General features: G+C 40.8%; 1 protein-coding gene across 3 annotated transcripts in view; it reads right to left on the reverse strand.

Moving 5' to 3' along the window:
* unc-13 (protein unc13 homolog) overlaps positions 1 to 15,268 on the reverse strand; it is a 176,140-nt gene that overhangs the window by 88,571 nt on the left and 72,301 nt on the right. For all 3 annotated transcript variants that reach the window (XM_026810690.1, XM_026810691.1, XM_026810692.1), the window contains one exon: positions 1,129 to 7,170. In XM_026810690.1, coding sequence (XP_026666491.1) covers positions 1,129 to 6,660 — 5,532 coding nt within the window. In that variant the 5' untranslated portion in view covers positions 6,661 to 7,170. The remainder of the gene's footprint in view (positions 1 to 1,128; positions 7,171 to 15,268) is intronic.

The following is a 15,268-nucleotide window of genomic DNA, read 5'->3' on the forward strand; positions in this document are numbered from 1 at the left end:
CGAAATCGATCGGATCGTCGATCACGATTACCCTTAATCGTGTATTCCTTCATCCCCTAATGGATATATTGCTTGGCCAAGCGTTAGTGACGTCACACTTTTTGAATTGACTAGTACCATTATGTTTTACTTATATATCGAGGGTTTGTGACTTGGTTCCGTACGTCGTCCTTCGGTCACAGTCGCCACATCATTTGCGAGTGACGAAAGACGAACCACATAGGCAGGGGCGCTACGCCCGCGCCTGGCAAAGCTTCACTTCCGTTTTTTATCGTACTAGCATGCATCGTAGACGATAGTATTGACTAGACGAGTTGTGACACGCGAATGGCAACGTAGTATATGAATCGCGCGAAATCGTGCTCAAATTCGTAGACTTCTCACCGCTTTACAGTTCATTGTACGCGTACAACGTACTCGATACTCGATGGTGAAAATGACTTTGTATAAGAAACAGTAGTATGCGCGCTATCGAATCGTTAAAAGATGGATTTAATGAAAGGATCGTGTCGAAGGCGTCGAGTGATATAAGCTCATTCGTGGACGTTCTTAAGGAGTTAAAAGCATCATACGTTGTATCTGGTTTCCTTCATTATTGACTTGTGCTTTCTAGTTAGACAAATAGAAAATAAACGGAAGATGGGTTTTACACTTACGCCACTCGACTTTTTGTTTGCCACTATGCAAGATGTTAATATCGTTAAGGTCAAGAAATAATAAAGTATAGAAAATCTATTGAAGCTTATCTAATTTGCTATCTCATAAACAATCTTTTTTATTATAAAAACGGTATTATATACGAATAAATAAATATACCTTGAAAATTCTTTATACAAAAATAAATCTTGTACGATTTTTTACAATCTGTGTAATTTTAATCGATTAAAGTGAACTATGTATTTATAATAAATTAATAAAGCGTATAAATTATTTCCAGTATAGTAATTAACATCCTGCATAAAGAGAGCACCCAAGTCGATAATTACTGTCAAACAGACATCAATGAACGACATATGTAATCTTGTAAATCACTGATTATAATACTTAAACCTACGATTTGACCCAACCCCCGAATCTCGAGTACGCCTTACAAAGATTTTCGTGTCCTCACTTGATCATGATACTCACTGCCGTGGATCCCTGAGAAATCGTAGACTCCTTGGCTGCCTCCTCGACCTCCTTAAGTTTTTCTTCAGCTTTTCGTTCTTTCAACGTTTTCAGGAGTTTCCACTTGGACCCGGGTGGTCCGGGACTCACCTGGCCGTCCTTTAGCGTCGTGTCGGAGCTACCGCAGGACGACGAATCGATTTTGATCTTCGGTAAGCTGATGGTGGCTGTCGTTGCTGTCTCGGCACTACCAGCTCCATCGCGTTCGAGGCCTTCAAGGACAGTGCTCTCTGAGTCCCAGGCACCCGGGATACTAACCGACACCTCGCTAGCCGGTACACTTACGCTACCTTCGCGAGAAATCGATTCCGAGCCCGGATGAATCTTCTCTCCCTGACGGAACGTCGAACCGCTGGAGCTGCACCTTGACGTTTGTTCGTCCGTGTCCTTCGGCAACTCCTCTTCCTCCTCGTCCATAGATTGTACGGGACTGTCGGGTCCAGAAGTCTCGCCGGAAGAACCCTCCTCCATAGGTTTCTCTTTTTCCTTCTTAGCGTCTTCCTCATGTGCCCAAGTATGATAATCGGTTACCCTTGCAAACACTACCTCTATACTCTCTGCGGATTTTCGTTTTGGAATCGGTTTTTCGTCACGATACCTGTCTCGCTCCTTCGTACCGTTCACCTTGCTTCGTACTTCTTCTTTATCGCTTATCTGATCTTTAGTCATCCCAGCTTTTAGCTTCAATTCTTTTAGTACAAACGACATCTTTTCCTTCACCACCTCGTCAGGTTTGTAATGATCAGACTCCTCAGGTTCTTCCACCAAAGCCTCGCCCATTTCTACTTCTACCTGCGACTGTCTTTCGAGTTCCTCCAACTTTCTCAATTCGTACCGATACCATTCGTCCTCGGAGTCGATCGAATCCTCCGTGCTTTGCCTCCTGGAGGAAACTCTTGAGGTGCTACGATAGGAATGTGTACTCCGGTTGTCTTCGTCCAACTCTCCCGGCCTCGATCCTGTCCAAGGAATCTCCAAGGATTGTTGATGTCGCGGGAGGAATCGACTTCCGGACGTTTGTCCCCTCGTGCTTGACGCTGATGGGCTACCTTCCGAGGGTGGAGCCTCCTCCGATATACTGGTCACCAGTTCCGGAAGCCTGGTGCTACTAGATTTCTCGCTTTTCTCGCTCTTTTCCGACATATCTTCTGGATATTCGAAACTAGCCTCCAATGGTTGGACACTACCCTCGTCGGACTTCTTCTCATTACCATCCTCACTAGGGGGAAGATCATCGGACACCGTCGACGATTGTCTCTGCCGATATTTGCCCAATGCTCTAGACACCGCGAATTCCATGCTTGCACCGCCCATTATAGTCACCGGCGGGAGCTTCGGAGCTTTCTCGTTGGGTGCTTCATCAGAACTGCCTGTGCATCGTTTCAGATCACCAATGGTTTGGAATATGGAAGAACCACCAGAACCGGAACCAGTACTCTTACCTGATGTTTCCTCGTCGAAAGCACCGATTTGGTCAAAAACTTCGTGCTCTGTCTCTTTCTTTTGTTCCTTTTCTTTACCCCAACCATCTTGGAGAGCCTGTTGCTGCAACTGTTCTTGGTGTTGCTGAATCTGTTGCTGAAGGACTTGCTGCTGCTGCTGCTGCTGCTGCTGTTGTTGCTGTTGTTGCTGCTGCTGCTGCTGCTGGGGTTGTTGTTGTTGTTGCTGCTGCTGCTGCTGCTGTTGCTGCTGTTGCTGCTGTTGTTGTTGTTGTTGCTGCTGCTGCTGCTGTTGCTGCTGTTGTATATATTCTTTTTGTTGTGAGATCAGCGTCTGTGTCGTTGGTTGTTGCTGTTGTTGAACAGGCTGCGATGCTTGTTTGCGTTTCGTACTGGACGTTTTCATTTTAGCAAAGAATGGAGGCTCTTGATTCACGTCAGACATCACGCTATCCTCGTCCTCAGACAGGCCACTTTGCCTGCCACTGCTCCATTCAGTTTCGGATTGCTCTGGATCGGATAAGGATTGAGACTGATGGCTTCGCCTCTTGGCTTTCTGTAGAATTCCGGACACAGTCGACACCAGGATATGCTTCTTCTTTTTTCTGGCGGTTTGACCCCTGCCACGGCCTCTGACCATGGCTGCTTCCGCTGGAAGTCTCTGTTGCTGCTGCTGCTGTTGCTGTTGCTCCTGGGTCATGTCCAGATCTTCCCTCCTTACGCCGCCGGGCAACGAGTGACTCCTGTGTCTTTTACTGAGATGCAAGTCGGGCAACCAATTACTCATCGAGCTCATCGCGTTCTTCAGGGAAGAACCCCGTCTGATTTTCTTGCCAGCTTTCGCATTCTCTATCTCATGATCCTTCAAGTTGCTCGCAATGCTTATGTATCCTGATTGCGACACTATAACGCTGGAGGCGTCGTAGTATTCACTCGGTTGATGTTGCGTTTGTTCGATTCCTAGTAACCTCGTGGTTTCATGATCTTGCATATACTGATGTTCCCTTTGCCGCTGCCTCTGATACGCATCGGTCAGTTGTGCGCTTTCTGTGCTGGTCAGTCTTTGACTGTACGGTTGATATTGCTGCTGATAAGATTGAGAGTAACTCTGGTTCGCGTACGTGTGGTGATACTGATGATGAGCCTGATATGCCGGCGGCTGAGGATACCTCCTGTCAGTATACGGACTTTGAGAGTAACTACCGTCGGAGGTTAAGGATCTGATGCTGGAGGACGTCGAGTCGTGAGGTATCTGGTCCTCCATCGAATTCAACCACGAAGTTTCGTTCGTTTCGGTGCGCGGTAAATTAGCGCTGGTCGGGTAATACGACAAGGCATCGGTTATATTACCCGTGGGGAACATTGTGCGATACATTGCGGCTTTGTAACCTTCGTGATTCGTCATTCCGTCTGTCGTATATACACTCCTCAACGGTTTCTTAGTGTGCGTTATCGCACCCGACTCGGTGTACTGCACACCGGCATAATTCTCCTGGTAGCTGTTGTACTGATCCATCACGTCGGGATAATAAGCGGATGTGGTGGTTTTCGGTCCATAGCCCCCAGCGCTACTCGTGTACACACTCGTGATCGCCTGTTGTCGATTGCTGCCGGCCACGGAGTAAATCGCCGGTTGTTCCGATCTGTACACGTAATCGATCGAAGTTCCAGGTGGCACTGTATCGTACGTATGCTGTAGTGTTTGTTGGCGTCTTTTCTTCGGACTCTGACAGGTGGTCGCGATCGCAGCTGGCAAGGACACAAAGTTGTACTCTTCCTTCGTGCTGGGCGTTTTTATAGACGCGTAACCGGACAAATGGTTCATAGCGATGACATACGAGTGGCTGGTGACGGCAAACGTGACTGCGGTTGTGCTAGCGAAAGCGTCTCTGCCCTCTGGGGTATCGTAAAGTGGTTCTTGCGTGATGATGGACGCGCTTGTCTCCATGAGAGGTGGAATTGGACTGGCTAATTTGACGGTAGTCGTACTCGGGATTAAAGTCGATCTGGCGTGGTCCATCGAGTACGATGTAAGCATTTTGCTGATAGTACTCTTCGGGGAGCTCGGTGATTTGTCCAGGCTGCTCCATCCGCTCATAGAAGATAGGCCGGAATCAGATTTCGCCGCCACGATGTTTGCCACGCTCGGTTTCACGGCGTGTTTGGGCGAGACTCGCGGCGATTTAGGTGAATGCGGAGTTCGTGGACTCAGGCGTCCCTGTTCCAAAGATACCAGCTTTTCCGTGCTCCTCAGGAACGTGGGACTCTGAACTCGTTTCGATTCCATCTCCCTCTGATCGGACCCTGGCATCAGGAACGGTTCCGCGTTGTCTCGAGGAGCTGGTGGTGGTGGAGAACTAGGTGAAGGACTCGGCGGTGTTCTGCTTTCTTGGAACTCGAGATTTAATCGTGCGGCGCTACCGAAATAGCCATCCTGCCTGGTTCGAAGACTCTGCACGCTGTGTACGCTGTGGACACTGTGAACGCTTCCCGCCGAATGAGTAGGAGACGGCACTTTGTCAGTAGTGGTGCTGAAAATCGTGGGCGAAGCACAGGTGACAGCCGCGAAACTTTCCACCATCAAATCAGTCAGTTCTTTGTTTTCCGCATATCCCTTGACTAAATTGCCAACGTCAATCGGCAACTGGATCACGGGGTCTGGACTTTTTTCGCGCACGGTCGAGGTGTAACTACCTAACCTGGATGAAGTATAGGTACTTGAGATGGAATCCAGGTTCGTTCTGGACGTAGAACTCAGTCTTGGGGAAATTGACCTAGTCGTGAAGTCGCCGTCGGTAGCCAGACCACTGTCAGTGCTAACTCTGGAGATAGATCTACCGGTAGATCCTGGACTCTTTGAAAATGTCCAACTATCAACGTCCGTTTCAGCATAGATTTTTCTTAGCTGCTCGTCTATGCTGCTCGCCTCTTCCGCTAACTTCGCCTCGGCCTCGGTACTGTACTGCCTCTTCGGAGACTCCATTAATTTCGACTGTAGCTCTATCAAATCCTGCGAATCTTTTGCAAATTTATTCGTTAACCTGTCTATTTCGTGTAGGTTCTCCAAAGCCACCTGATCGATGGAGCTAAGCCTGGAGAGCTGAGCCAGGTCTTGCTCGCTGACGCAAGGCGTGTTCCCCCGATAGCTTTTGTAATCAGCCGCGCTGAACACTTCGCCCTCGTCCTCGTCAGCTTCATCTTCCTTTTTTGTAATCGCTTCTTGAATTTCCTCTTTCGTCGGCTTTGTCAATTCCTTGGTCAACTCTTCGAGTGCCTTCTCTTTAGTCGCAGTCTTCTCGAAAATGTTCGTATCCTTCTTCCCCGTGTCGAACATATCCATCTCCTTCTTTCCGTTCCCATCCTCGTCCTCGGCCTCCTCCCAAATCATTCCCAGCTGCGACGTTGGCCTGGACGTGTCGCCGCAGATCAAATCTTCCCGGTACGCATTGTTCAGACTCCTGTAAAACGCTTCATCAACGTTGGTCTCCTCGGCTAGAGTCTCCAGAGCGTCCAGGTTCCTCACGTTTCTGTGCATATCAGTAACGACCGCGGCAGCAGTTGAACTGTCCTGCGTAAGACCGTGCATCCTCGCGATCTCCTGTTGGGTCAACTTCTCCCTGATCGCGTTCGTCTCCTCGATGCCCATCGTAGCTTCTATGCTCTTTGCGATGGCGTCTATCTCGCTGACGGAGCTCGGCTGATTCACTAGTGCCTCCTCTACGACGTTCGTAGTCTCACTATGTGTCCCGCTGCTTGTATAGAACTCGATCAATTGACTAATCACTGTTTGTTGTTCATAAAGAAGACCCTCGAGTTTTTCTAGCCTTTCCCACATCTTGATGTACTCCTGGCTGAGGAGATCCAACGCTCTCCAGGCGTACCTTAGTTCCTTCTCCAACGTGTTCAACCTTGTGCCGAGTCTCTCCATGTAATCTCCGATTATGTAATCGATGTTGGTCTCCGTCGGAGTGGCGCCGAAAGCTGGTAAAACCGGCGAGTGAGCCCTTGGGCTGGTTGGGGCTGGCCCACCCAGCTTCGTCGAGTCCATTTTCATCAAGTTTACGTTTCTCGAAGCAGCAGATGTTCTTTATGATTCTAAGATCCGATGCGATTTTTAGGATGGCCCTCCTCACGATTCATCTTGTGTATCGTGCGAATTGTAACGTAAACGAGATTAGAATGGACCAAGAAGAAACATTCGCGACGGTTTAACGAATGTCTCGGTGATGATACGGGAATTCGAAACACTGTGCACGTTGTCGATCTCCATGTCCATCTTTTACGCTACCATCGTTTTTCACTGTTCACACGTCAAGCAACTGTTTACACTTTTGTCCATACACTCATACTACGTGTACTATATTGTCACTAGTGTCTATTTGTCCTTTATGTGTCCTTTACCCTTTTTTTGTATCACACTAGAGTTGCGTAGACAAAGTTTGATAATATTGTCGACCGCGATCTAGATGAATCGTTCGAGATCGCGCGACACACTTTGCGAAATGGGCACTTCGAAACCAGTCTCGTGCGTTCATGCCGCTACCGCCGTCGCCGCCACAGTTATCTGCAAAATAGGAGCAAACGGATTGCCGTGGCTTAGTACGAGACGTGCTCGTACCGAGCCACCGCTGACACAGTTTCCATGGTGCTAAAAACGTAATGCTGTCGAAAAATTAAGTTCCTGTCAAATGAAACAAGAACTTCGTCAGAAAGATCCACGAGATGTTGGTCTATTTTGGTATCGAATCAATGTATTTCATATTTAATACATTTGATTCATCTTGTTTATGTGTGTCAAATGAATGGAAAGTAACGAAAACCATGAAAAATGTCGCAATTAAGTACCGCACAGAGAGTTTGTAAATTGAATGATTACATTGTGAAAATAATAAGCTGTGTTTCGTGAGAAATATATCATGCAATGATGTGTAGAACTAACGAAGGATATGTGCAATTAACACTTCCTCCGTACTTTAATTAATACGACTGTTCGACATTAATTGCCAATTATAATCGTAACAAAAATAGAATGAGAGGAAATATAATAAGTATTTCATCAACACAATTTTTTTATTTTCCTGCAATTAATCTGAACGAACATGTCGACATTTTCACATCTTGTAAAACAATCTCCAAATTCCGTTGAACTATCATAAAATACGATGGATGTGAAATCCGTTCGATTAGCTTGTTAATGAAAACTATTCTTACAATTGTAAGACAATTGAAATCCATGTTTAAACGTTATGGTGATAACGAAATTCATTATTGTAATTTCCCGTGCGTCGTATCCGCAATCAGATCGGGCTCAGCAGGATTTCTTAGGCTAGCAACATTGAATCAGGGAGGGCCATTAAACGTGCGCCCATGTGTTCCCGCGCGCTGATGCATTAATTAAAGCTCATATCGTTAAGCATTGATGTAATATGCGACACGAGACGACGCGCAACGTGACGCGTTGTAAAACGTAAAAATCAAGTTTTCTTTTCAGTTATATTGGTAATTTTAGATGAATCTAAATAAACCTATGGTTAGTATTCAGAGTCGTTACTTATTTTTAAGATCGCCTTAAGCATTTCCTATGTCTATCCATTCCATAGATTAAAGAAATAATAATTCTCAAGAGACAGAGAAATTATAAAAATTATTATTCTATTAAAAGTATTGAAGAATAAAAAATGATAGAAAATATAAAACTATAGAAATATTAGTTCTTAAGGGATATAGAAGTCATAAAAATTAAGGGACGCACGCGACGTGTGACGACGCGCAACGTGACGCGTTGTAAAAGGAGTAATTACTGACTGCTTTCAGATTGCATTCTTATTATTTCGATTTCACTTCGCAGTTACGTTCGTGGTCTGCGTGATTGTTCGATAAATATACCTTTAAATGATACGAAATAGATAAAGGATGTGACTACTTCAATTCGAAATCGTTTTTAATAACGACAATAACGAAATTTTATAATCTTCAAATAAACCAGTCAATATTCGCACATTAGATTAGAACAATCTTTATAAACACATAAATCTACTTTCTGCTGTCTTCAAATCATACAGTAATTCATATGAAATCATGGATTAAATCAGTGACAGAGGAGATAGCGTGAAGGGACAGCATGTCAGGCGAACCGATTGATCTGTTGTTTCTTTCCAAGCATGAAAGTATTGATCTTTGACCTGACACGATTTAATTCATGTTGCACGCAGATCTACAAGGGAAAGAATTGTGCTGATCCGGACAACGGTCACAGATAACATTTCCACCAACGTTTCTGTTAAAACATATACTTTAACTTAGAAGTTAAATATTTTTTTCTAAAATAATTGAAAATATCTTGTATCATAAATTGTTACATATAAATCACATATATTTTTTCTGTATTTAAAGTATACTTGTCTCATTTTATTTTCCTCCAATTTTTTTATACAAGAGTATGTAATATTTAATACTGCCATTTTAATACTGGCTTGGACTTATATCTAAAGCCAGGATTCCGGATGAAGACAATATTTGTTCATTCTCCTCTTAGTAGGAGGTTAATACCGATATAACTGCACAATGCGTTCCAGGCTTAGCGTTGCTTATATTGTATCGAAAAATCGATAGGTCCGCAGGTAAATATTACAAATATTATGCAACCGTTGTCGCATAAACAAGAAACGATATTCTCTCTCTCTCTCTCTCTCTCTCTCATCGTGATTCTAACGAAATACTTGAGTAGTTGAAGATTACGCGTTTTCTACGTCGTCGCGTTGCAATAAATCAATAGCGCATTTTTCAATTGGACCAATGTTCCGTTTCTAAATGCGAGTTAATGAAATATTCTTGAATACCAGAATGCAAGTGGAATGAAAAATCCGTTTCATTTGTTTTCATTTAAGGAAATAATTTTTATTTAAAATTAAAGTACTCTATTAATATTGAGGACACGTGTCTGTGTAAGCATTTCATAGCAATGATTTCAAACGGTTTTCAGATGAACTGTTCTTGACAGAATTGTCATGCATATCCGTCAATCAGATTCAAATACAAGTGGTTGACATTTTTGAATAATAAAAATTTTTGGACTTCCGAGGAAAAATTGCTCTCAGTTTTATTATTTTGTTAAAAGGTATTTTTCGATTAGTGAAGTGTTGTCAGTCAATACTAGAAGAACTATATAGTGTTAATCTCCAGTCATACAAGAAATTACTTTCATACATATAAATTTAGTTCTTCGTATTTTTTATAAAAGGAGCGTAGTTATATTCAGAAAGTCACGTAGAGGCAGATTTATAATTCTCATATTACAGCTTAGATGAAAGATTGGAGCTATAAATATAACGAAAAGTCTATTACTATCACTGTGATTTATTTCCCAACGGAGCCAATTTCGTTTAAAAAATTTAAAACGCAATGGTGAAAAAAGCGAGTCCATTAGGAAGTGAAAACTGACAGAATTGAAATCGGAAAGTTTTAGTAGTTGACCTTCCAATATTACCGTTTACAGTTTCCGGAAAATAGTGTATCTGTCCGATTCAATAAAGCCTTAAATGTATCTATCCTGTATAAATGGAAATTCGGTCGAACTGAATTCTTTTATCTCGTGGTATGAATTGGAAAGCAGGAAAAAGAGCAAGAAAAAAGATTATCCTAAGACAATGCACTGTGTTTCATGTTTTATGTATAGTTGCATTTGTCGAATCAAAACCACTGGTTTATCATAATTACGTAAGAATTGACATAAAAAAAATAGAGAAAATGCATTTAGAGAACGTAAAAATTGCTTTAAACTTTAGATATTAGAATAATGTCAAAGAATTGATATAAAATTTTTTTATTCACTCAAGATCTAAACGAATCAGTTGTATTGATCAATGATTCAATATTGATGTGACCTTTAAAGGCAATCACGATTTTATTTACAGAAAGCATATTCACAATCCATAGAAAGAAATTGTGGAAAATGAAAATAGAATTCGTTATGCAGAATTAGGTGAATCTTTGAGCTGGGCTCATTAATTCGTGGAGCTGTCAGAAGTTTCCAACAAACTCGTGATCTCTCAAGCTGTAATAAACTGGATAACTGCGGTGGGATGATGCATCTGGATCAACCAGAAGCTGTACGGGAGGTACACTAACGATGCAAGTTGTAAGATGAACTTGATATGCATCGAAAGGCATTGGTCATGGCGGATATCTAAGAATTTTACTCTATACGTCTTTCGAACAGCGTACACCTATATTTAGTGAACAAGTTGAATTTGTGGTATAACTATTGTGTTATAAACATTATCTCGATTTTCCTTATAAAACTGCGTCTTGTTACAGAAGATTGCCAATGTATTTAATCTTTTGCTTTATTCTAATTTCCAAAAAATATTTGAAAATTCATAAGCAACAACAGCAAGAAGTTTATCACGAGGTAAGAAAAAAGATTAATACAAAACTATGCCACCGTGATACTAACCGTATCAAAATTCCTGGTGGTTGGGTTAAAAAGAAAAATGCATGTCGGGGCTGCAGCCACAGAGACCAGACTAGACGTTCGTGGAACAGGCTAACGTTGACAGGAAAAGGAAAAAGGATGCGGAAGAAAATAGGTTGACCGTGTAATTACTCACACCCAGTTAGCCGTTTGCCATTGTTTCGAAAGTTTCTAGCCCCGTGGGCGCAGCCGGTCTTGCGCTTAAGCTGCTTAATGCAATCATAAATTTTAATTTTCAATTTTGTTGCAGACGAACGTTTCGCCTTCTTTTTTTATTTTTTGTTTCCTTTCTTTTCCTTTGGCGGTGAATTTAAAAAGAAGTGAGTATCGATTTATAGTAACGAAACGTTGTCTAATAATTATTGAGTCTTAAATTACGAAAAATGCATTATTCTTAATTTAGTTTTAATTTTCTGTGGAAATGAATCGACGTGACCTGTGCGACCAACGAGATCTGTGCTTCGGAAAATTATTTGTTAGGCATAAGATAAAATATAAAAGATAAAACAAGGGAATAAGTGAACAACGATAATAAGATTATTAATTTGGCTCATAATTGTGACACATTATATTTAATTGTACAGTACTTGATTTAATACTAAAACAATGATTCGTCTTGTAGAAACATTACGTATGCCAAAAAGTAAACTATTTAATCAAATATTTCGTAAAAAGGAAATGAAGGTCCTTAAATAATCATGGTTGAAGATCGAGACATTTTTTTTTTAGGAAGAATGATATCTCTCCCTTCAGAAGACCAACTGGAAATAGGATTAGTCCCTCGTGTTCCCTTCCTCGCGTATCTTATTTCCTGCGTAACCTTCAACCTACGTATCTCACGAGAATAGGTACAAAGGATACGGGGGAAAAATCTATCCTCAACGATCACCGTAACGAGATTGCGTATCTACTCGGAACGTCTTATAAGTGAAGCAGGATGAGCTTTTCGATTACCACAGAGAAGCAACGATATACGTTTCTTATAGTATCTACATATTTAGATAAATTATTGTATTGTTCTCCTTTCTTTTTTTTAAATAATCAACCTATTTTTTTACTTTATTTATCTAACAAACTATGTACTATTTTTGCAAATATTTAATTCACCATTTTGCAAGCAGTTTCCAAAATTTAACATCGAATAGTACTATATGTATAGCTTAAATTAGTCGATGTGATGAGTACAATTTAACGAAGCATATAGCCAACGCAATGAAAATGAAGGACTTTTCAAACTTTCAGTTCATCGACAACGCGGTATTAATTGCAATGAATGCAGAGGTCCACCAGAATATTCCGGAGGCAAACGATGAAGCTTGTTAGTTCGTTCGAGCATAACGTCATATCGATTTCCAAACTCGATTGAAATTTCGATTATGGTCGACGCTAATTGCGCAAATAGGTTATATTAATCGACGCTTTTTTGGCGAGCGTCAGAGTCGGCCCGATTATCCGTTGGTTAACTGCAAACGCGTGACATTCTCCGCCGCTGGATATTAATCACGACATGCAAACGAATGGAATTTAACCACGGGCGCATTATTTATCGGTTGCTCACTGATTCGTGAACTCCCTCCTGGACGATTTTAGCCAGAGGCGTTTGTTTTTTCACATCACCATGTAATCCCGTTATCGCTGTCACCACCTTAATATATTACCTAATCATTTTTTACATGAGGGAGGTGTAGTTTTTCAATTAGAAAAATCATTTATTCACTTGTATTTACTTTAACTGTCTCAACACAGTGCATGAAACACATTGGATGTACAGTTTGGGATATGTTCTTCATTCATTCATTTAACAGAGATTGTTAGAATCGAGACACTATGTGCCGTTCTTTTAAATAAACTCTACAAGTAAAATCTTAAGTAAAATCTAAAAAATATATAATCATGGCAATGAGAGCAAGCAATAAAAAGGTATTTATTTTTTATGTACATCAAATCTGTATTTTATTATGGAATGTGTAGATATACGTAGTTAGAGAGCATCCAACGTCTTAGAAATGCATGGAAATAAATAATATATATTGGTCTCCTGGGCTATGCAGGATCCATTGAAGAAACTGTAAATTGAATCTGCATCTCTTTTATCCTAGCTTCGTAATAAGGATCATGTAATCGCCAGATCGTCGAGTGAAGAAATGTTTACCAAAGTTTCACCCGTTATATCCTTGTTAGATATGGGATAAGGGATATAAAATGGTATAACCCCGAAACTGAGCCAAAGTTGTATTATTTGAATTATTAGTCTTCATTGAAATGGATGAAAATATTTCACAGATAATACCGAAATGCAAATATCTTAAAATAAAATTATATTTAATATTTGAACGACGGCGTTTAATCTGTTGCACGTTTATGGAAACGCGTCAGTCGGTATCTCCTATTGGCATCTAATCGAAATATGTGACGATAGGCAGGAATTATAGTAATCGGTTTTGCCGTTACTCACCCTGCGTTGACACTCGTGACTCTAATAGGTGATTCTAGCTGGCTTCTTCCGTCTAACTGTGTTTAGCGTACACTAAGAAGCATCGCGAGCAAGTGATATTGGATCTTCGTTACGATCTTGCGGTACGGCTTCGATACGAATATAATTTCTTAAAATGTCATCGTTCGTTAACATCCATTAAATCCATTCAAATTATTGCTATACGTTTAATAAAATAATAACTGTGTAATTTATACAATATTGGAAGCCTTAAAAAATGAAGTCTTGAATATCCAGTAAGATTTGTACTTTTGCGAAATGAAATACAATTAAACTGTATGATTTATTTATGTACTTTTGAATAATCCTGTAAGTGTTTCATTCTTAGATTCCAATATTTTTATTTTTGTAAAATATAGTAGATATATTAATATTCATGTGGATATTTCTTTATTATCAAGCTTATAAAATATGCCAGTTAATTGTATTTATATATTATGTATATTATTACATGTAATATAAATGTATGTAATAAATATAATATACAATAAGAAATGCTAATTGCACTATTTTTGAAAGCAGTATATAAGCAGACATTCCGAAAAAAATTCGATCAATTTAATCAATTAACATATTTTAATCAATTTAACGAAATTTAATCAATTAACATATAAGCTCAATTCTACTTTGTGCCGTTCATGACGTCATATGAATAGCGATACGGATATTTTGTATACTTTAATTTATTAGCGAAATTGTTAAGTTGACCGGCTTCGTGCACGTTTATTGTTCAAGAAGCGTAGCAACGTGGATGAAATTGGATTCCGGTTGTAAGCTCCACGTAGGTACGGCCTCGACGTAATCCCGGAAGCACACGCGTGCGCCATCACGGAATCATGTTTTCTTTCACGCTGCGAACGATCTTGCCGATCAGGCAATAACTTTTGATTCCGTTGACGAACGTCGACAACATTTTGCGGCGACCGTGTGTAATTTCATTCGTGGATCTTGCTTTAAGACGACAGCGTCCGGGAAAAACGAGAAGAAAATCCTGCGATAAATAACGCGGGGCGTGGTGAAGTAGTCAGAAATTTAATTTGGGGAACTTCCATGCTGCACAGTCGACAAGCTATTACGTGCTGACCGAAAGTGTCGAGATGTTTCGAAATACTGTCCCGCTGAGAGAGGACAGTCTCAATATTTCATGTGCTTTTCTTTTTAACCCACGGTTACGCTGGATACGTGTTCGGACGAATTCTCGTTCTAACGAACTCAACACATCCGTGTAATCAGATGTGTGTCTCTCTTTTATTTTTCATGAATGTATGGATTGCAGTCTTCAGATGCGTTTGTTGGAACGCCAGTTCGCCCGAATTAGAGATGAGTAAGCCCGAATATGCAATGAATCTAGTTCATGACAAGACAGTTCGCATACCAATGGAAGTTCGCTCCTAGGTCAACTAGTTTCTGGCGTTTCTTTCCTAACTCTCATATGTATATTTATCAAGATTCGCCTCAAGTTTGAAGAAAGTTTTACTGAATAGTCAGCGAAACAATTTCATGCATTTTTCTCTGTGTTTACCAGAACTTTTTGGTCTCTCATTAAGCCAATCCTGCCAATAGTAATGAATGCATGAATAAAAGAAAAATGCATAAGGCGAAATAAGTAGAATGAACAGAGTTCATAAATTATTTGTAATAAGTATACTGATAGTTTAGGTGTCAAATAAAACTGTTGTAATATAAATTTAAAAA

This window comes from Ceratina calcarata, unplaced genomic scaffold (assembly GCF_001652005.2).
Source record: "Ceratina calcarata isolate Rehan_Ccalc_2016 unplaced genomic scaffold, ASM165200v1 scaffold168, whole genome shotgun sequence".
In the NCBI taxonomy this organism is placed as follows: domain Eukaryota; kingdom Metazoa; phylum Arthropoda; class Insecta; order Hymenoptera; family Apidae; genus Ceratina; species Ceratina calcarata.